General features: G+C 39.9%; 1 protein-coding gene across 4 annotated transcripts in view; it reads right to left on the bottom strand.

Moving 5' to 3' along the window:
• HPSE2 (heparanase 2 (inactive)) overlaps window positions 1–24,062 on the bottom strand; it is a 795,759-nt gene that overhangs the window by 676,179 nt on the left and 95,518 nt on the right. For 3 of the 4 annotated variants that reach the window (XM_023206177.2, XM_023206179.2, XM_023206178.1), the window contains exon 3: window positions 21,345–21,506. The exons of the other annotated variant lie outside the window; for it this stretch is intronic. In XM_023206177.2, coding sequence (XP_023061945.1) covers window positions 21,345–21,506 — 162 coding nt within the window. The remainder of the gene's footprint in view (window positions 1–21,344; window positions 21,507–24,062) is intronic. 4 annotated transcript variants of the gene reach the window in all.

Raw genomic sequence — 24,062 nt, 5'->3', positions numbered from 1 at the left:
ATTAAAAGAACAATATGGAATATGGATAAAAATGCTTCAGAGAAATAGATATCATAAAGAAAAACAATCACAACTTCTGGAAATGAAAGACACACTTAGAGAAATACAAAATGCACTGGAAAGTTTCAACAATAGGCTAGAACAAGTAGAAGAGGGAACTTCAGAGCTCAAAGAGAAGGCTTCCAAATTAACCCAATTGGACAAAGAAAAAGAATTTGAGAAAAATGAACACAGCCTCCAAGAAATTTGAAATTATGTTAAACAGACAAACCTAAGAATAACTGGTGTTCCTAAGGAAGAAGAGAAATCTAAAAGTTTGGAAAACTTATTTGAGGGACTAATTGAAGAAAACTTCCCTGGCCTTGCTAGAGATCTAGACAACTAAATACTAGAAGCTCAAAGAACAACTGAGAAATTCACTGCAAAAATATCATTACCTAGGCACATAGTCATCAATTTATCTATAATCAAGACACAGGAAAGAATCTTAAGACCTGTGAGACAAAAGCATCATGTGAACTATACAGAAAAACCTATCAGATTAACAGAATTATCAGCAGAAACTCTACAAGCCAGAAGGGATTGGAGTATTATCTTTAGCCTCCTGAAACAAAATAATTGTCAGCCAACAATTTTGTATCCAACAAAACTAAGCTTCATAAATGAAGGACAGATAAAGTCTTTTTCAGACAAACAAATGCTGAGAGAATTCACCACTACCAAACCAGCACTACAAGAAATGCGAAAAGGAGTTCTAAATCTTGAAACAAAACCTTAAAATACACCAAAATAGAATTTCCTTAAAGCACAAATCTCATAGGGTCTATAAAACAATAGCACAATGGGTAAAAAAAAAAAACAAGGTATTGAGGCAACAACTAGAATACGGAATAGAAAAGTACCTCACATCTCAATACTAATGTTGAATGTAAATGACCTAAATGTTCCACTTAAAAGATACAGAATGGCAGAATGGATAAAAATCCACCAAACTGGGAATGTAAGTTAGTTCAACCATTGCAGAAGATGATGTGGAAATTCCTTAAAGACCTAGAACCAGAAAGACCATTTGACTCAACAATCCCATTACTGGGTACATACCCAAAGGAATATAAATTATTATATTACAAAGATTTATGTATGCATACGTTCATTCCAGCACTATTCACAAGAGCAAAGACATGGAATCAACCAAAATACCCATCAATGATAGACTGAATAAAGATAAAGTGGTACAGATATACCATGGAATATGATACAGCCATAAAAAGGAATGAGATCATGTCCATTGCCGGGACATGGATGAAGCTGGAAGCCATTATCCTCAGCAAACTAACAAAGGAACAGAAAATCAAACACCATATGTTCTCACTTATAATTGGGACCTAAACAGTGAGAACACATGGAACAGGGAGGGGAACAACACACACTGGGGTCTGTTGGGGGATGTGATGAGGGGAGGAAGAGCATTTGGAAAAATACCTAATGCATGCTGGGCTTAATATCTAGGTGATGGGTTGATAGGTACAGCAAACTACCATGGCACATGTTTACCTATGTAACAAATATGCATATTCTGCACATGTATCCCAGAACGTGAAATAAAATTTAATTTCTTTTTTTTATGTTTTATTTTTTTATTTTTTTTATTATACTTTAAGTTCTAGGGTATATGTGCATAACGTGCAGGTTTATTACATATGTATACTTCTGCTATGTTGTAAGTTCTAGGGTATATGTGCATAACGTGCAGGTTTATTACATATGTATACTTGTGCTATGTTGGTGTGCTGCACCAATCAACTCATCAGCACCCATCAATTCGTCATTTATATCAGATAAAACTCCCCAATGCAATCCCTCCCCGCTCCCCACTCCCCATGATAGGCTCCGATGTGTGATGTTCCCCTTCCTGAGTCCAAGTGATATCATTGTTCAATTCCCACCTATGAGTGAGAACATGCGGTGTTTGGTTTTCTGTTCTTGTGATAGTTTGCTAAGAATGATGGTTTCCAGCTGCATCCATGTCCCTACAAATGACGCAAACTCATCCTTTTTTATGGCTGCATAATATTCCATGGTGTATATGTGCCACATTTTCTTAATCCAGTCTGTCACTGATGGACATTTGGGTTGATTCCAAGTCTTTGCTATTGTGAATAGTGCCACAATAAACATACGTATGCATGTGTCTTTAGAGCAGCATGATTTATAATCCTTTGGGTACATACCCAGTAGTGGGATGGCTGGGTCATATGGTACATCTAGTTCTAGATCCTTGAGGAATCGCCATACTGTTTTCCAGAATGGTTGAACTAGTTTACAATCCCACCAACAATGTAAAAGTGTTCCTATTTCTCCACATGCTCTCCAGCACCTGTTGTTTCCTGACTTTTTAATGATTGCCATTCTAACTGGTGTGAGATGGTATCTCATTGCGGTTTTGATTTGCATTTCTCTGATGGCCAGTGATGATGAGCATTTTTTCATGTGTCTGTTGTGTGTGAATGTCTTCTTTTGAGAAATGTCTGTTCATATCCTTTCCCCACTTTTTGATGGGGTTGTTTGTTTTTTTCTTGTATATTTGTTTGAGTTCTTTGTAGATTCTGGATATTAGCCCTTTGTCGGATGAGTAGATTGCAAAAATTTTCTCCCATTCTGGAGGTTGCCTGTTCACTCTGATGGTAGTTTCTTTTGCTGTGCAGAGGCTCTTTAGTTTAATTAGATCCCATTTGTCAATTTTGGCTTTTGCTGCCGTTGCTTTTGGTGTTTTAGACATGAAGTCCTTGCCCGTGCCTATGTCCTGAATGGTACTACCTAGATTTTCTTCTAGGGTTTTGATGGTATTAGGTCTAACATTTAAGTCTCTAATCCATCTTGAATTAATTTTCGTATAAGGAGTAAGGAAAGGATCCAGTTTCAGCTTTCTACTTATGGCTAGCCAATTTTCCCAGCACCATTTCTTAAATGGGGAATACTTTCCCCATTTCTTGTTTCTCTCAGGTTTGTCAAAGATCAGATGGCTGTATAGATGTGTGGTATTATTTCTGGGGACTCTGTTCTGTTCCATTGGTCTATATCTCTGTTTTGGTACCAGTACCATGCTGTTTTGGTTACTGTAGCCTTGTAGTATAGTTTGAAGTCAGGTAGCGTGATGCGTGATGCCTCCAGCTTTGTTCTTTTGACTTAGGATTGACTTGGTAATGCGGGCTCTTTTTTGGTTCCATATGAACATTAAAGCAGTTTTTTCCAATTCGGTGAAGAAACTCATTGGTAGCTTGATGGGGATGGCATTGAATCTATAAATAACCTTGGGCAGTATGGCCATTTTCACGATATTGATTCTTCCTATCCATGAGCATGGTATGTTCTTCCATTTGTTAGTGTCCTCTTTTATTTCACTGAACAGTGGTTAGTAGTTCTCCTTGAAGAGGTCCTTTATATCCCTTGTAAGTTGGATTCCTAGGTATTTTACTCTCTTTGAAGCAATTGTGAATGGAAGTTCATTCATGATTTGACTCTCTGTTTGTCTGTTACTGGTGTATAAGAATGCTTGTGATTTTTGCACATTAATTTTGTATCCTGAGACTTTGCTGAAGTTGCTTATCAGCTTAAGGAGATTTGGGGCTGAGACAACGGGGTTTTCTAAATATACAATCATGTCATCTGCAAACAGGGACAATTTGACTTCTTCTTTTCCTAACTGAATACCCTTGATTTCTTTCTCTTGCCTAATTGCCCTAGCCAGAACTTCCAACACTATGTTGAATAGGAGTGGTGACAGAGGACATCCCTGTCTTGTGCCAGTTTTCAGAGGGAATTTTTCCAGTTTTTGCCCATTCAGTATGATATTAGCTGTGGGTTTGTCATAAATAGCTCTGATTATTTTGAGGTACGTTCCATCAATACCGAATTTATTGAGCGTTTTTAGCATGAAGGGCTGTTGAATTTTGTCAAAAGCCTTTTCTGCATCTATTGAGATAATCATGTGGTTCTTGTCTTTGGTTCTGTTTATATGCTGGATTACATTTATTGATTTGTGAATGTTGAACCAGCCTTGCATCCCAGGGATGAAGCCCACTTGATCATGGTGGATAAGCTTTTTGATGTGCTGCTGAATCCGGTTTGCCGGTATTTTATTGAGGATTTTTGCATCGATGTTCATCAGGGGTATTGGTCTAAAATTCTCTTTTTTTGTTGTGTCTCTGCCAGGCTTTGGTATCAGGATGATGCTGGCCTCATAAAATGAGTTAGGGAGGATCCCCTCTTTTTCTATTGATTGGAATAGTTTCAGAAGGAATGGTACCAGCTCCACCTTGTACCTCTGGTAGAATTCAGCTGTGAATCCATCTGGTCCTGGACTTTTTTTGGTTGGTAGACTATTAATTATTGCCTCAATTTCAGAGCCTGCTATTGGTCTATTCAGGGATTCAACTTCTTCCTGGTTTAGTGTTGGAAGAGTGTAAGTGTCCAGGAAATTATCCATTTCTTCTAGATTTTCTAGTTGATTTGCATAGAGGTGTTTAGAGTATTCTCTGATGGTAGTTTGTATTTCTGTGGGGTCGGTGGTGATATCCCCTTTATCATTTTTTATTGTGTCTATTTGATTCCTCTCTCTTTTCTTCTTTATTAGTCTTGCTAGCAGTCTGTCAATTTTGTTGATCTTTTCAAAAAACCAACTCCTGGATTCATTGATGTTTTGGAGGGTTTTTTGTGTCTCTATCTCCTTCAGTTCTGCTCTGATCTTAGTTATTTCTTGCCTTCTGCTAGCTTTTGAATGTGTTTGCTCTTGCCTCTCTAGTTCTTTTAATTGTGATGTTAGAGTGTCAATTTTAGATCTTTCCTGCTTTCTCTTGTGGGCATTTAGTGCTATAAATTTCCCTCTACACACTGCTTTCAATGTGTCCCAGAGATTCTGGTATGTTGTATCTTTGTTCTCATTAGTTTCAAAGAACATCTTTATTTCTGCTTTCATTTCGTGATGTACCCAGTAGTCATTCAGGAGCAGGTTGTTCAGTTTCCATGTAGTTGAGCGGTTTTGATTGAGTTTCTTAGTCCTGAGTTCTAGTTTGATTGCACTGTGGTCTGAGAGACAGTTTGTTATCATTTCTGTTCTTTTACATTTGCTGAGGAGTGCTTTACTTCCAATTATGCGGTCAGTTTTGGAATAAGTGTGATGTGGTGCTGAGAAGAATGTATATTCTGTTGACTTGGGGTGGAGAGTTCTATAGATGTCTATTAGGTCTGCTTGGTGCAGAGATGAGTTCAATTCCTGGATATCCTTGTTAACTTTCTGTCTTGTTGATCTGTCTAATGTTGACAGTGGAGTGTTGAAGTCTCCCATTATTATTGTATGGGAGTCTAAGTCTCTTTGTAAGTCTCTAAGGACTTGCTTTATGAATCTGGGTGCTCCTGTATTGGGTGCATATATATTTAGGATAGTTAGCTCTTCCTGTTGAATTGATCCCTTTACCATTATGTAATAGCCTTCTTTGTCTCTTTTGATCTTTGATGGTTTAAAGTCTGTTTCATCAGAGACTAGGATTGCAACCCTTGCTTTTTTTTGTTCTCCATTTGCTTGGTAGATCTTCCTCCATCCCTTTATTTTGAGCCTATGTATGTCTCTGCATGTGAGATGGGTCTCCTGAATACAGCAGACTGATGCGTCTTGACTCTTTATCCAGTTTGCCAGTCTGTGTCTTTTAATTGGAGCATTTAGTCCATTTACATTTAAGGTTAATATTGTTACGTTTGAACTTGATCCTGCCATTATGATATTAACTGGTTATTTTGCTCATTAGTTGATGCAGTTTCTCCCTAGCCTCGATGGTCTTTACATTTTGGCATGTTTTTGCAATAGCTGGTACCGGTTGTTCCTTTCCATGTTTAGGGCTTCCTTCAGGGTCTCTTGTAAGGCAGGCCTGGTGGTGACAAAATCTCTAAGCATTTGCTTATCTGTAAAGAATTTTATTTTTCCTTCACTTATGAAACTTAGTTTGGCTGGATATGAAATTCTGGGTTGAAAATTCTTTTCTTTAAGAATGTTGAATATTGGCCCCCACTCTCTTCTGGCTTGTAGAGTTTCTGCCGAGAGATCTGCTGTCAGTCTGATGGGCTTCCCTTTGTGGGTAACCCGACCTTTCTCTCTGGCTGCCCTTAAGATTTTTTCCTTCATTTCAACTTTGGTGAATCTGGCAATTATGTGTCTTGGAGTTGCTCTTCTGGAGGAGTATCTTTGTGGCGTTCTCTGTATTTCCTGAATTTGAATGTTGGCCTGCCCTACTAGGTTGGGGAAGTTCTCCTGGATGATATCCTGAAGAGTGTTTTCCAACTTGGTTCCATTTTCCCCCTCACTTTCAGGCACCCCAATCAGATGTAGATTTGGTCTTTTTACATAATCCCATACTTCTTGCAGGCTTTGTTCATTTCTTTTTCTTCTTTTTTCTTTTGGTTTCTCTTCTCGCTTCATTTCATTCATTTGATCCTCCATCGCTGATACTCTTTCTTCCAGTTGATCGAGTCGGTTACTGAAGCTTGTGCATTTGTCACGTATTTCTCGTGTCATGGTTTTCATCTCTGTCATTTCGTTTATGACCTTCTCTGCATTAATTATTCTAGCTGTCAATTCTTCCACTCTTTTTTCAAGATTTTTAGTTTCTTTGCGCTGGGTACGTAATTCCTCCTTTAGCTCTGAGAGGTTTGATGGACTGAAGCCTTCTTCTCTCATCTCGTCAAAGTCATTCTCTGACCAACTTTGATCCGTTGCTGGCGATGGGCTGTGCTCCTTTGCAGGGGGAGATGCGCTCTTATTTTTTGAATTTCCAGCTTTTCTGCCCTGCTTTTTCCCCATCTTTGTGGTTTTATCTGTCTCTGGTCTTTGATGATGGTGACGTGCTGATGGGGTTTTGGTATAGGTGTCCTTCCTGTTTGATAGTTTTCCTTCTGACAGTCAGGACCCTCAGCTATAGGTCTGTTGGAGATTGCTTGAGGTCCACTCCAGACCCTGTTTGTCTGGGTATCAGCAGCAGAGGTTGCAGAAGATAGAATATTGCTGAATAGCAAGTGCACCTGTCTGATTCTTGCTTTGGAAGCTTCCTCTCAGGGGTGTACTCCACCCTGTGAGGTGTGGGGTGTCAGACTGCCCCTAGTGGGGGATGTCTCCCAGTTAGGCTACTCAGGGGTCAGGGACCCACTTGAGCAGGCAGCCTGCCCCTTCTCAGATCTCAACCTCCATGTTGGGAGATCCACTGCTCTCTTCAAAGCTGTCAGACAGAGTCGTTCGCGTCTGCACTGGCCTCTGCTGCTTCCCCTGTTACTTTTTAGCTGTGCCCTGTCCCCAGAGGCGGAGTCTACAGAGACAGGCAGGTTTCCTTGAGCTGCTGTGAGCTCCACCCAGTTCGAGCTTCCCAGCGGCTTTGTTTACCTACTTAAGCCTCAGCGATGGCAGGCACCCCTCCCCCAGCCTCGCTGCTGCCTTGCTGTTAGATTGCCACAGGCTGCTGTGTTAGCAAGGAGGGAGGCTCCATGGGCGTGGGACCCTCCCGGCCAGGTATGGGATATATTCTCCTGGTGTGCCGGTGTGCTTACAGCGCAGTATTGGGGTGGGAGTTACCCGATTTTCCAGGTGTTGTGTGTCTCAGTTCCCCTGGCTAGGAAAAGGGATTCCCTTCCCCCTTGCGCTTCCCAGGTGAGGCGATGCCTCGCCCTGCTTCAGCTCTCACTGGTCGGGCTGCAGCAGCTGACCAGCACCGATTGTCCGGCACTCCCAAGTGAGATGACCCCAGTACCTCAGTTGAAAATGCTGAAACCACCGGTCTTCTGTGTCGCTCGCGCCGGGAGTTGGAGACTGGAGCTGTTCCTATTCGGCCATCTAATTTCATTTTTTTAAAAAAAAATCCACCAACGAAGTACCTGCTGTCTTCAAGAGACTCATCTAACACATAACAACTTACATCAGCTTAAGGTAAAGGAGTGAAAAAAAGATATTCCATGCAAATGGACACCAAAAGAGAACAGGAGTAGCTACACTTATATCAGAAAAAACAGACTTAAAATCAAAATCAACAACAGTTTAAAAAGACAAAGAGGGACATTATATAAAGCTAAAAGTATCAGTCCAACAGGAAAATATCACAATCTTAAATATATATGAACCTAACACTGGAGCTCCCAAATTTATAAAACAATGAAATGAGATAGATGGCAACACGATAATGGTGGGGCACTTCAATATTTCACTGACAGCACTAGACACATCATCAAGACAGAAAGACAATAAAGAAACGATGGACTTAAACTATAACCTAGAACAAATGGACTTAGCAGATATTTACAGAACATTCTACTCAACATCTGTAGAATATACATTCTTTTCATCAGCACATAGAATATGCACCAAGATAGACCATATGATGTGTCACAAAAAAAGCCTCAATAAATTTTTTTAAAATTGAAATTATATCAAGTATCCTCTCAGAACACAGTGAATACAACTAGAAATTAACTGCAAAAGAAACCCTCAAAACTATATAAATACATGGAAATTAAATAATCTGCTCTTGAATGATCTATGGGTCAACAATGAAATCAAGATGGAAATTTAAAATTCTTTGAACTGAATCATAACAGTGATTCGACTTATCAAAACCTCTGGGATACAGCTAAAGCAATGTTAAGAGGAAAGTTCATAGCATCAAATGCCTACATGAAAAAGTCTGAAAGACTACAAATAGACAATCTAAGATCATACTTCGAGGAACTAAAGAAATGAGAACAAACCAAACCCAAACCAAGCAGAAAAAAGAAATAAAGATCAGAGAAGAATTACATGAAATTGAAAGCAAAAAATGATAAAAGAAACAAAAAGCTGGTTCTTTGAAAAGATAAACAAAATTGATACATCATTAGTGAGACAAACCAAGAAAAGAAGAGAGAAGATCCAAATAAGCTCAATTAGAAATGCAATGGGAGATATTACAACCAATACCACAGAAATGCAAAAGATAATTCAAGGCTACCATGAACACCTTTAAGTGCACAAACTAGAAAATCTACAGGAGATGGATAAATTCCTGGAAGTCTACAACCCTCCTAGATTAAATCAGAAAGAAATAGAAACTCTAAACAGACCAATAACAAGTAGTGAGATTGAAATGGTAATTAAAAATCACCAACAACAACAAAAAAATGTCCAGGAGAAGACAGATTCTCAGCTGAATTCTATTGAACATTCAAATAATTGGTAGCAATCCTACTGACACTATTCCACAAGATAAAGAAAGAGGGAACCCTTCCTTAATCATTCTATGAAGCCAGTATCACCTTGATACCAAAACCAGGAAAGGACATAACAAAAACAAAAAACTGCAGACCAATATCCCTGATGAACATAGATCCAAAAATCCTCAAAAAAATACTAGCTAACCAAATCCAACAGCATATCAAAATATAATATACCATGATCAAGTGGGTTTCATATCAAGGATGCAGGGATGGTTTAACATACACAAGTCAATAAATGTGACACATCGCATAAACAGAATTAAAAACAAAAATTGGCCGGGCGCGGTGGCTCACGCCTGCAATCCCAGCATTCTGGGAGGCCAAGGCGGGCGGACCACAAGGTCAGGAGATCGAGATCATCCTGGCTAACACGGTGAAACCTGTCTCTACTAAAAATACAAAAAAAATTAGCCGGGCATGGCGGTGTGCACCTGTAGTCCCAGCTACTCGGGAGGTTGAGGCAGAAGAATGGCATGAACCCGGGAGGCGGAGCTTGCAGTGAGCCGAGATCGCGCCACTGCACTCCAGCCTGGGTGACAGAGCAAGACTCTGTCTCAAAAAAAAAAAAAAAAAATCATATGATCATCTCAATAGACACAGAAAACGCATTTGAGGAAATCCAGCATCCCTTTATGATTAAAACACCCTCAGCAAAATCAACATAGAAGGGATATGCTTCAATGTAATAAAAGCCATCTATGACAAACTCACAGTGAACATCACACTGAATAGGAAAAACACAACCACTATGGAAAACACAACCACTATGGAAAACAGTGTGAAGATTCCTTAAAGAACTAAAAGCAGAACTACCATTTGACCCAGCAATCCCACTACTGGGTATCTACCCAGAGGAAAGGAAGTCATTATTTGAAAAACACACTTGCACATGCATTTTATAGCAGCACAGTTTGCAATTGCAAAAACACAGAACTAGACTAAATGCTCAATACCAACAAGCAGATAAAGAAAACGTGATATATACTTATATATGTGTATATATATGTATATATACTTATATATGTGTATATATGTATATATACTTATATATGTGTATATATATGTATATATACTTATATATGTGTATATATATGTATATATACTTATATATGTGTATATATATGTATATATACGTATACAGAAACACACACACACACCATGGAATACTACTCAGCCATAAAAAGGAAAGAAATAAGACCATTCGCAGCAACCTGGATGGAACTGGAGACCATTATTGTAAGTAAAGTAACTCAGGGATTGGAAAACCAAACATCATATGTTCTCACTCATAAGTGGGAGCTAAGTTATGAGGACGCAAAGGCATAAGAATGATACAATGGACTTTGGAGACTCAGAGTTGGAGAGGGATGAGGGATAAAAGATGACACACTGGTTACAGTATACACTGCTTGGGTGATGAGTGCACCAAAATCTCAGAAATCACAACTAAATGTGGGGTACAGTGGCTCACGTCTGTAATCCCAGCACTTTGGGAGGCCGAGGCAGGAGGATCACCTGAGGGCAAGAGTTCAAGACTAGCCTGTCCAATATGATGAAACTCCATCTCTACTAAAAATTTAAAAATTAGCCAGATGTGGTGGCACATGCTTGTAATCCCAGCCACTCGGGAGGCTGAAGCAGGAGAATCACTTGAACCTGGGAGACAGAGGTTGCAGAGAGCCAAGATCGTACCATTGCACTCCAGCCTGGGCAACAAGAGAGAAATTCTGTCTCAAAAAAAAGAAAGAAAGAAATTACAAGTAAAGAATTTATGCATGTAACCAAAAACCACCTGTTCCCCAAAAACTATTGAAATGAAATTAATAAAATGTAAAAAATGAACTCTTTGATTTTGATTCAGGAATCCTGAAATCCAGAATCACAAGAATCATTTAAAAGAGGCTGAATGGGGGATTGCTGGCAAGATGGCCAAATAGGAACAGCTCCGGTCTGCATCTCCCAGCGAGATCGATGATGCAGAAGGCAGGTGATTTCTGCATTTCAAATGAGGTAACTGTTTCATCTCATTGGGTCTGGTTGGACAGTAGGTGCAGCCCACAGAGAGCAAGATGAAGGAGGATGGGGCATCACCTCACCCAGGAAGCACAAGGGGTCGGGGAATTTTCTCCCCAACCCAAGGGAAGCCGTGAGGGACTGAGCCTGAGAAACTCAGGCACAGATATTGCACTTGTCCCACGGTTTTCAACACCCGCAAACCAGGAGATTTCCTCTGGTCCCTACCCCACCAGGGCCTGGGTTTCAAGTAAAAAACTGGGTGGCCATTTGGGCAGACACGAAATTAGCTGCAGGAGTTATTTTTTTCCATAACCCAATGGCTCTTGGAACGCCAGCGACACAGAACTGTTCACTCCCTTGGAAAGGGGTGCTGAAGCCAGGGAGTCAAGAAGTCTGGCTCAGCGGGTCCCACCCCTACGGAGCCCAGCAAACCAAGATCCACTGGCTTGAAAATCTCACTGCCAGCACAGCTGCAGTCTGAGATTGACCTAGGATGCACGAGCTTGGTGAGGGGAGGGGCGTCCACCATTGCTGAGGCTTGAGTAGGTGGTTTTATGCTCACAGTGTAAACAAACCCTCTGAAAGTTCAAACTGGGCAGAGCCCACTGCAGCTCAGCATGGCTGCTGTGGCCATATTGCCAGATTTCCCTTCTCTAGGCAGGGTATCTCTGAAAAAAAGGCAGCAGCCCCAGTCAGGGACTTACAGCTAAAACACCCATCTCCCTGGGACAGAACACCTGGGGAAAGGGGCAGCTGTGGGCGCAGTTTCAGCAAACTTAAATGCCCCTGCCTGACGGCTCTGAAGAGAGCAGTGTACGTCCCAGCACAGCATTCAAGCTCTGCTAAGTACCAGACTGCCTCCTCAAGTGGGTCCCTGACCTCCATGTATCCTGACTGGGAGACACCTCCCAGTAGGGGCTAACAGACACCTCATACAGGAGAACTCTGGTTGGCATTTGGCAGGTTCCCCTCTGGGACGAAGCTTCCAGAGGGAAGATCAGGCAGCAGAGGTTCTGCAGCCTCTGCTGGTGATACCTAGGCAAACATGGTCAGGAGTGGGCCTCCAGCAAACTCCAGCAGACCAGCAGCAGAGGGGCCTGACTATCAGAAAGAAAACTAACAAACAGAAAAGAATAGCATGTCCACTCAAAGACCCCATCTGAAGGTCACCAACATCAAAGACCAAAGGTAAATAAATCCACAAAGATGGGGAGAAACCAGTGCAAAAAGGCTGAAAATTCAACAAACCAGAACGCTGCTTCTCCTCCAAAGGATCACAACTTCTCTCCAGCAAGGGAACAAAACTGGATGGAGAATGAGTTTGACAAACAGACAGAAGTAGGCTTCAGAAGGTGGGTAACAGCAAACTCCTCCGAGCTAAAGGAGCATGTTCTAACCCAATGTAAGGAAGCTAAGAACCTTGAAAAAAGGTTAGACAAATTACTAACTAGAATAATCAGCTTAGAAAAGAACATAAACGACCCGATGGAGCTGAAAAACACAGCACAAGAACTTCGTGAACCATACACCAGTTTCAATAGCCGAATCAATCAAGCAAAAGAAAGGATATCAGTAATTGAAGATCAACTTAATGAAACAGAGAAGACAAGATTAGAGAAAAAAGAATAAAAAGAAACGAAAAAACCTCCAAGAAATATGGGACTATGTGAAAAGACCAAATCTACGGTTGATTGGTGTACCTGAAAGTGGCGAGGAGAATGGAACCAAGTTAGAAAACACTCTTCAGAATATTATTCAGGAGAACTTCCCCAACCTAGCAAGACAGGACAACATTCAAATTCAAGAAATGCAGAGAACACCACAAAGATACTCCTTGAGAAGAGCAACCCCAAGACACATAATCGTCAGATTCACTAAGGTTGAAATGAAGGAAAAAATGTTAAGTGCAGCCATAGAGAAAAGTTGGGTTACCCACAAAGGGAAGCCCATCAGACTAACAGGATATCTCTCTGAAGAAACCCTACAAGCCAGAAAAGAGTGGGGACCAATATTCAACATTCTTAAAGAAAAGAATTTTCAACCCAGAATTTCATATCCAGCCAAACTAAGTTTCATAAGTGAAGAAGAAATAAAATCCTTTACAGACAAGCAAATGATGAGAGATTTTGTCACCACCAGGCTTGCCTTACAAGTGTTCCTGAAGGAAACACTAAACACGGAAAGGAACAACTAGTACAAGCCACTGCAAAAACATACCAAATTGTAAGAGCATCAACACTATGAAGAAACTGTATCAACTAATGAGCAAAACAACCAGCTAGCATCATAATGACAGGATCAAATTCACACATAATATTAACCTTAAATGTAAAAGGACTAAATGCCCCAATTAAAAGACACGAACTGGCAAATTGGATAAAGAGTCAAGACCCATCAGTATGCTGTATTTAGGAGACCCAGCTCACATGCAAAGACACACATGGGCTCAAAATAAAGGGATGGAGGAATATTTACCAAGCAAATGGAAAGAAAAAAAAATACAGGAGTTGCAATGTTAATCTCTGATAAATCAGACTTTATAACCAACAAGGATCAAAAGGACAAAGAAGGGCAATACATAATGGTAAGGGGATCAATGCAGCAAGAAGAGCTAACTATCCTAAATATACAGGCATCCAATACAGGAGCACTCAGATTCATAAAGCAAGCTTGACTTAGAAATCTACAAAGACACATAGACCCCCACACAATAATAGTAGGAGACTTTAATACCCCACTGTCAATATTAGACAGATCAATGAGACAGAAAATTAACAAAGATATTCAGGACTTGAATTCAACTCTGGACCAAGCGGACCTAATAGACATCTCAAGAACTCTCCACCCCAAATCAACAGAATATATATTCTTCTCAGCACCACATCGCAGTTATTCTAAAATTGACCACATAATTGGAAGTAAAACACTCCTCGGCAGATGCAAAAGAATGGAAATCATAACAAACAGTCTCCCAAACCACAGCACAATCAAAATAGAACTCAGGATTAAGAAAATCACTCAAAATCGCACAACTACATGGAAACTAAACAACCTGCTCCTAAATGACTACTGGGTAAATAACGAAATGAAGGCAGAAATAAAGATGTTCTTTGAAACCAATAAGAATGAAGACACAAAGTACCAGAATCTCTAGGATACAGCTAAAGCAGTGTATAGAAAGAAATTTATAGCACTAAATGCCCACAAGAGAAAGCAGGAAAGATCAAAAATTGACACCCTAACATCAAAATTTAAAGAACTAGAGAAGCAACAGCAAACAAATTCAAAATCTAGCAGAAGACAAGTAATAACTAAGATCAGAGCAGAGCTGAAGGAGATAGTGACATGAAAAATGCTTCAAAAAAATCAATGAATCCAGGAACTGTTTTTTGAAAAGATCAACAAAATAGATAGACCACTAGCCAGACTAATAAAAAAGAAATGAGAGAAGAATCAAATAGGCACAATAAAAAATGATATAGGGGATTTCATCACTATTCCCACAGAAATACAAACTACCATCAGAGAATACTATAAACACCTCTATGCAAATAAACTAGAAAATCTAGAAGAAATGAATAAATTCCTGGACACATACACCCTCCCAAGTCTAAACTTGGAGAAGTCGAATCCCTGAATAAACCAATAACAAGTTTGGGAATTGAAGCAGTAATTAATAGCCTACCAACCAAAAAAAGCCCAGAATCAGACAGATTCACAGTCGAATTCTACCAGAGGTACAAAAAGGAACAGGTACCATTCCTTCTGAAACTATTCCAAACAACAGAAAAAGAGGGAATCCTCCCTAACTCATTTTATGAGCCCAGCATCATCCTGATACCAAAACCTGGCAAAGAAACACAACATAAAAAGAAACTTTCAGGCCAATATCCCTGATGAACATCAATGTGAAAATCCTCAATAAAATACTGGCAAACCTAATCCAGCAGCACATCCTAAAGCTTATCCACCGCGATCAAGTCGGCTTCATCCCTGAGATGCAAGGCTGGTTCAACATACGCAAATCAATAAACGTAATCCATCACATAAACAGAACCACTCACAAAAACCACATGAGTATCTCAATAGATGCAGAAAAGGCATTCGACAAAATTCAACACCACTTCATGCTAAAAATCTCTCAATAAACTGGGTATTGATGGAACGTAACTCAAAATAATAAGAGCTACTTATGATTACAAATCATTCTACTATAAAGACACATGCACACATATGTTTATTGTGGCACTATTTACAATAGGAAAGACTTGGAACCAACCCAATTTTCCATCAATAATAGACTGGATAAAGAAAATGTGGCATATATACACCATGGAATACTATGCAGCCATAAAAATGGATGAGTTCATGTCCTTTGCAGGGACATAGATGAAGCTGGAAACCATCATTCTCGGCAAACTGTCACAAGAACAGAAAACCAAACACCGCATGTTCTCTCTCATAAGTGGGAGTTGAACAATGAGAATACATGGATATGGGGATGGGAACATCATACACTGGGCCCTTTTGGTGGGTGGGGGGTCTAGGGGAGGGATAACATTAGGAGAAATACCTAATGTAGGTGACAGGTTGATGAGTGCAGCAAGCCACCATGGCACATGTATACCTATGTAACAAAACTGCACGTTCTGCACATGTACCCCAGAACTTGTAGTATAATAATTTTTGAAAAAAGAGGCTGAATGTATGCAATCCAACAACCCCACTACTAGGTATCTACCCAAAGGAAAAGAAACCACTATATCAAAAAGACACCTTCATATATATGTTTATTGCAGTACAATTTACAATTATAAAGATTTGGAACCACCCTAAGGGCCCATTGATCAATGAGTGGATAAAGAAAATGGGACATATACACCATGAAATACTACTCAGCCATAACAAAGAATAAAATGATGTCTTTTGCAGCAACTTCCACGGAGCTGGAGTTCATAGTTCTAAGTGCAATAACTCAGGAATGGAAAACCAAGTAACGTATATTCTCACTTAAAAGAAAGAGCTAAGCTATGGGTTTGCAAAGGCATGCAGAGTGGTTTAATGGACACTGGAAACTCAGAAGCAGGAGAAAGGGAAAGGACAAAAAACTAGATATTGGGTAGAATGTACACTACTCAAGTGACAGGTGCACTAAAATCTCAGACTTCACCACTATACAATTCATCCATAAAACCAAAAACCACTTGTACCCCTAAAGCTGTTGATATTTTAAATAAATAAATAATAAAAAATAATGAACAAATAAAACTAAAACTGAAAAGAGGTTAAATATATGTATGTGTTATTAAAAATTACACTAAAAATCCCATCAAGTGTGCTTGAATAGTTATGATGTTTACTAGATTTATTACTTATAAAGCATGAATACAAGGATTTCATTTATCAGTTAGTTCTAAAACATGTCTTTCACCATTGCAGGGGCTAGTCTATAAGTTTTTATATTGAAAAATTTCCCTAGAAAGTTTAGGATATATATATATATACACACACACACACACACACACACACACACACACACGTGACAAAATCTTTAGACCTCTGGAAGAGTCACATTTTACATTAGTGTCAGGAGACAAGGAACCATCTACTTCACTTACTTTCTGCTTTGTAGGAAAATACATTTGTGTATCGATATGAACCCAGGTGGGTGTGATTGGATGTACAGCACAACCCAAACTCCTGGATCGCAGACTACTTAATATCAAGTTTTATCCCCCTGGCATTTGCATCCAACTTTATCAGACAAAGTAAAATAATGGTGATATAACCCACATCACTCTATAGTATTTTAATAAACATGCAAATAAATAGCACACAGTGCTACATAATCACTTTTCAAGGTGATTTTTCAAACATTATTTTACTTTCATAAAGTAGCAATAGTCCCCAGATAATTATGGTTTGTGCTAACTGAAAGAACAGTCCTTGTTTCACTGATTTGCACACTTTTGCTCAATTGAAGTTAACAGAATGGGCCATAACTGGAAGTGGAAGTCTCTGCTTAATTTATTTGCCACAGTAACACTCTAAAGCCAACCACTGGAATCTCAGTCTAGTTTGGAGTCTAATGACTGAATGAAGAGGTAGAAAACCAAAAATGGCAGCCAACACATGATAAGAATCCTCATAAAGGAATATTAGAAAGCGTCCTGTGTAACGCCATCCATCTATAATGGCTACAGTTTCAAGCTGTCTGGATACAGACGGTTGACTAGATGACTTTCTCAACACAAATAAATTTTTAGAAATTTGGCCTCATTTCAGGATCATTCACTATGCTTTACATGCAATCCAGAATGCTGCACACATATGATATTCCTTGCCCTCTAGGAGTTTATGTTCTAAACAAAATCCTAGAAATGTTGTTTCCCCATAAGGTTGACTTAACTTTTATGTTTTTCATTTGATTACAGCACAAGGATCTACCTCAAAAGTTCAATTTATACCTCAAGGGGAGGGAGCAAGATTAAGGGAGACAACTGAATTCAAACCCATAAAAGTTATTTAATACATGTCAATATTATACCTAAAAAGTAGTCATCTGGCTGGGTGCAGTGGCTCATGCCTGTAATCCCAGCACTTTGGGAGGCCAGGGCGGGCAGATCACAAGGTCAGGAGTTTGAGACCAGCCTGGCCAATATGGTGAAACCCCATCTCTACTAAAAATACAAAAATTAGCTGGGCGTGGTGGCATTCACCTGTAGTCCCAGCTACTCTGGAGGCTGAGGCAGAAGAATCGCTTGAACCCAGGAGATGGAGGTTGCAATGAGCAGAGATTATGCCACTGCACTCCAGCCTGGGTGACAGAGTGAGACTCTGTCTCAAAAAAAAAAAAAAAGAAAAAAAATTAGTCTTCTAATGAATTATTATTTACACAGCAGAACATTTTCAACAAATGTATAGAGCATTGTTATATTAGGAATCATGAGAGCACAAAGAACACATCTGATTCTTGTTCTTTTTCTAAAGTCTCCTCCCCAATTCTCTCTCTCATTAGCCACTCCTTGAGTGACATGCACAATAACAACACTCTCCAGCTCAAGAAACTGCAGGACAAACATATACGCCCCCATAGGTGAGTCAGTGGGAAAAGTGCAGTACATGACTCATCACCATTTAAAACAGTTCCATCACTGATGCTCTACTGGAATTACTCCATCATCTCCCTGTAACCTTAGAGTTTACTTTAAAAACCCTCTAGGCTAGGCGAGGCTAACATTATTTCCAGTATCATGTAAACCATTGACATGAAAACATTAAGACAAGTTTAAAACTATGCAAAAAATATATTAAAAGAATCTACTTTTCTACAAATATAATGCAATAAGGAATACTTCAACAAGGTATATACATTAAATTTTATTAGTTTTTATTTCCCTTAACTGGGCTATCACTAACAATTATAGAGTTGTTTTCTTTTATTAAATGGTTAAAAGACCTTCAAAGCTAGAATACAATTTGCCCTTATCTGGAGTAAAGGAGTGGCTATTTAAGAGGCATCATTAGCTATAATGTAGAATATGAAGCCATGCCTCTCCTACCAACAGCTGGCAGGCTCATCAGGTAACGGTGGAACATCAAAGAATGAGGACTTGCTTGTGACGTGGAACTCAACAACTATCATTTTTAACATGCTTTTAACCATCAACACTCGATCACTTAATTTTTGCTACTATACCAATATCTTAGTTGTCCCATTTTTAAAATAAAGGATATACCAGTAACTGACCAGAAAACAATTACTATATACCCATACATATGAAATTCTATAAATAACTGGTGGGTAGAGGAGAAAGATGTAAAAAGTGATCCTTTCTGAGATTGTAGAGGCCCAGTTTCCTCATTGTGTTCCCACATAAATACTTTCATTGCAGATATTTCAAGTGTTATGCCAGACTTATACAGAAAGAAATCCTGGAGTATGTGTTCTGAATGTGTTGGTAAAGAAAGTCACTTCATTTGAGAGGTCCCTGCCCCTTCAACCTCACCCTCCTTACCAATATACATTCATCACTGAAAAGGGAAATATTTACAAAAGTTAGTTTAGTTATGTTTAAATATTATGTTTAGCTGTCTGGAGACCATGTTCTCAAGATTTATACAAGAAATCAAGGATTAAACTTCATAACAATTAGAAAACCACACTGTGTAAAATCAAAGACTTAGTTAAAGGAAATTAAAATAGTTTTACCATTGGTGTTAAACTGAAATGGCTCCATCTCTTCCCAACACCTGGAATCAAAACCTTTTGAACTTTCATGTAAACAAACCAGGACATGCAAAATGCTCTGCCTGCAGCAAGGTACCACCTCTGCACAGGCATTTGGGTGAAAAATGTGGAAAATGCCTGAGGACTCTTTGAAGCAGCTTAGTAGAAGTGAGAGCAGGAAAGAGGCTCTTCTCTAGGGTAAGTTTGTTTAGTAGAAAGTAAGCAAGTTGTCAGGGTAAAAGTTGACAATGTTGATTCCAACAGTTTGAACTGCGAATAAACATCCAAAGGGATTATGTTACTGAGAATTAGAAAAGATTCCACTAAACTCAATAGAACACTTGCGTTTTCAAAGATAATATGCCTCCAAGCCATACTCTGGAGCCTCGGTTTAGGGGTTAGAATTACCCTAAGCCCTTTCTATGCCACATTAAAGAACACAAGGTTTGACCCCTCTAACAAGTGCCTAAATATATTAGAATAAAGATGGAATAAAACTATTTCATTTCCACTCATTGAATTGGAAAATATTACACACACACACACACACACACACTTATAAACACACATGCACACATACATATGAGGTTGACTGAAAAAACCTGAAGAAACATCTATGCTCTTCCCAAACATCTTAACTTAAACCAAGTTTCACTAACCAATTTAGGGAAATACATGCATTGGCCATAAATCACTTTTAAGTTTTCCCTTCTTAATGACCTATCAAAGAGCAAAAAACAGGGCCTATACTTATGAAATCCATAATCCCCTTCTCTGCTCACCAAAGCCACGTTTAAGTCTGGCTTTCATCTCATGCTGTTGGGTTTTTCACCAGGTACAAGATGAAAAGCTGGAAGAGTCTCTTACTTTTCTAAAAGCAAAACAATTTGGTTGCCACTCAGCAATTCCTGGTGACATGCCAAGAAGTCTGTAAAAAAAAAAAAGTTAAAGTTTTCCTAACTTAGAGCTTACAAAAATAAGTGTGAGATGTTCATAGCCTGTCAGAAAATCCATCTTTTAATTTTTTAATATTCATAAACAAGGGAAAACACATACTTTTGACTTGTTTATTTGGAGCAATATAATGTAGGTCTGCCTTATGTGGTCTCAAGAAAATGGAGGTAACTTGGACTGCTCTTCTGAGTTCATCTCAAATCCTTAATGATTCTCACATAATATTCTGCTATTACAATCTTTCCCAAAGCCTGACAAAAGCATGCAGCTCGTTTGCTCATTACCAGCAAGTTTGCAAGCAGCCCTGAAAAAAGTTGATTCTCCTTGCAGCCCTGACACATATTCACTTTCCTCCTAGAACCAAGGATGTAAGGGAGCATGACTCAGTCTCATAGCCTCTTTGTTCTTAAAAAGAAAATCAAATTCCCCAGATATTTCCAAACTCCACCAAGAATAGAACATTCTCTGCTCTGCCTGAAGACCATTATCTCTTTTACATTTCATCTTTATATTCACTGGGTTCATAGAAAGGGCATACACAGAAAGAGGAAAATAGCTGCTTCTTAAAAGACACCAAATTTAGTATTCTCTCAAATCTACTGGCACACATCTAGAAAGTCACATTTTTAAAGGCTTCATTAGGTTTTCATTGGTTCTGTGTTTTGAGAAGAAAACACATGTTGAATCGCCCATAACTTCAAACTAAAATATATCTGCAAAATACAAGGAATATTTGTAATAGAAAGACAAGTCAATACAATTTAAAAAGTGATATACTAGGTGTAGACAGACAGATGTGTACCCCAAATAACAAGTTACTAACTGAATGCTCTAAGATTTCAACCAACTCCAATAGCCTTACCTGTTAATATGAGATTACTGTAAGTATTGGAGAATTGCTCCTTTAGAAGAACCAGATGCATCTGAGCTGCCTTCTCCCTTTGGAGCTCCAGCATAACATCAGGGTGCTGGGCAATCTTGCAGCCTTTCTGTTTATCTAAGGCAACATCACTTCGAACAATGTCTACAAAAAGAAAGAAAGAAGGCAGGCAGCAAAAACTAAAACAAAACAAAAAATAATACACCATCAAAGTCTTGTTTCACCCAAAATGACAGAATTAATAAGCTACCAACATTTTTATTAGCCTAAAGAGATGCATAAGTAATCAATCAGAAGGCTCTCCAACTCCATGACATATCCTGAAAGTTCCTCTGGTCATTTCCAAATTCTTGGGAGATCTATCTGTTCCTTAGCTCTCTCTGACATCATTTAAGATTCTCACTCCTCAATTCTCCTTCCCAACTAACCTTCAGGACTTATTTACCTCCTGGGGCCTTTTCTTAAGATATCTTACCATTTTCCATGTGAAAAAGTATTATAATACAATTTTGAATACTAGTAACTATGAAGGTCATTCTCTCTACCTCGTGCTAAAGACCAGGTGATAGCTCCAGCATGTGTATTTAGGATACTTGGTCTATTTTTAAATTCACCTGCCAGCCAGCCTACTCAGCTCAAGTTAGAGCTGCCGATCTATGGCTCACCTGGTCATGGTTTTTTCTGCTATTTTTCATGTACCTCCAGTAAAATAGTTTAATTCTGACTCAGTAATCATTCTTTCAATCCAGAAATATTTTTTGAGTCACTGAAGAGAGGACAGGAGGTCTGGAGTCATGGCAGATCTGCTTTTTCCCCAATTATTTTTCCATACTGCTTTTTATACTTCGGTATGATTTTCATTCAAAGCAGATGTAGTCTCCAGAAAACAGCTTCCTCAAAAAGAAAAAAAATCACACAGAATGCTTTGGCCGGGTGTGGTGGCTCATGCCTGTAATCCCAGCACTTTGGGAGGCCAACGCAAGCAGACCACGAGGTCAGGAGTTCAAGACCAGCCTGACCAATATGGTGAAACCCCGTCTCTACTAAAAACACAAAAAACTAGCCAGGCATGGTGGCATGCACCTGTAGTCCCAGCTACTTGGCAGGCTGAGGCAGGAGAATCGCTTAACCCAGGAGGCGGAGGTTGCAGTGAGCTGAGATTGCGCCACTGCACTCCACTCCACCCTGGACAATACAGGGAGACTCTGTCAAAAAAAAAAGGGGGGGGGCGGAGCAAGATGGCCAAATAGGAACAGCTCCAGTCTCCAACTCCCAACGCGAGCGACACAGAAGACCAGCGATTTCTGCATTTTCAACTGAGGTACTGGGGTCATCTCACTAGGGAGTGCCGGACAATCGGTGCTGGTCAGCTGCTGCAGCCCAACCAGCGAGAGCTGAAGCAGGGCGAGGCATCACCTCACCTAGGAACCGCAAGGGGGAAGGGAATCCCGTTTCCTAGCCAGGGGAACTGAAACACACAACACCTGGAAAATCGGGTAACTCCCACCCCAATACTGTGCTTTAAGCAAACGGGCACACCAGGAGAATATATCCGACACCTGGCCGGGAGGGTCCCACACCCACAGAGCCTCCCTCATTGCTAACACAGCAGTCTGTGATCTAACCGCAAGGCAGCAGCGAGGCTGGGGGAGGGACGCCCGCCATTGCTGAGGCTTAAGTAGGTACACAAAGCCGCCGGGAAGCTCAAACTGGGTGGACCTCACAGCAGCTCAAGGAAGCCTGCCTGTCTCTGTAGACTCCACCTCTAGGAACAGGGCACAGCTAAACAACAACAACAACAAAAAAAAAGGGCAGCAGAAACCTTTGCAGATGCAAACGACTCTGTCTGACAGCTTTGAAGAGAGCAGTGGATCTCCCAACACGGAGGTTGAGATCTGAGAAGGGACAGTCTGCCTGCTCAAGTGGGTCCCTGACCCCTGAGTAGCCTAACTGGGAGACATCCCCCACTAGGGGCAGTCTGACACCCCACACCTCACAGGGTGGAGTACACCCCTGAGAGGAAGCTTCCAAAGTAAGAATCAGACAGGTACACTCGCTGTTCAGCAATATTCTATCTTCTGCAACCTCTGCTGCTGATACCCAGGCAAACAGGGTCTGGAGTGGATCTCAAGCAATCTCCAACAGACCTACAGCTGAGGGTCCTGACTGTTAGAAGGAAAACTATCAAACAGGAAGGACACCTACACCAAAACCCCATCAGTACGTCACCATCATCAACGGCCAGAGGCAGATAAAACCACAAAGATGGGGAAAAAGCAGGGCAGAAAAGCTGGAAATTCAAAAAATAAGAGCACATCTCTCCCTGCAAAGGAGCGCAGCCCATAGCCAGCAATGGATCAAAGCTGGTCAGAGAATGACTTTGACGAGATGAGAGAAGAAGGCTTCAGGACATCAAAATACTCAGAGCTCAAGGAGGAATTACGTACCCAGTGCAAAGAAACTAAAAATCTTGAAAAAAGAATGGAAGAATTGACAGCTAGAATAATTAATGCAGAGAAGGTCATAAACGAAATGACAGAGATGAAAACCATGACACGAGAAATACGTGACAAATGCACAACCTTCAGTAACCGACTCGATCAACTGGAAGAAAGAGTATCAGTGATTGAGGATCAAATGAATGAAATGAAGCAAGAGAAACCAAAAGAAAAAAGAAGAAAAAGAAATGAACAAAGCCTG

Source organism: Piliocolobus tephrosceles, chromosome 9, assembly GCF_002776525.5.
Source record: "Piliocolobus tephrosceles isolate RC106 chromosome 9, ASM277652v3, whole genome shotgun sequence".
Lineage (NCBI taxonomy): Eukaryota > Metazoa > Chordata > Mammalia > Primates > Cercopithecidae > Piliocolobus > Piliocolobus tephrosceles.
This window is presented reverse-complemented; position numbering and strand designations above follow the sequence as displayed.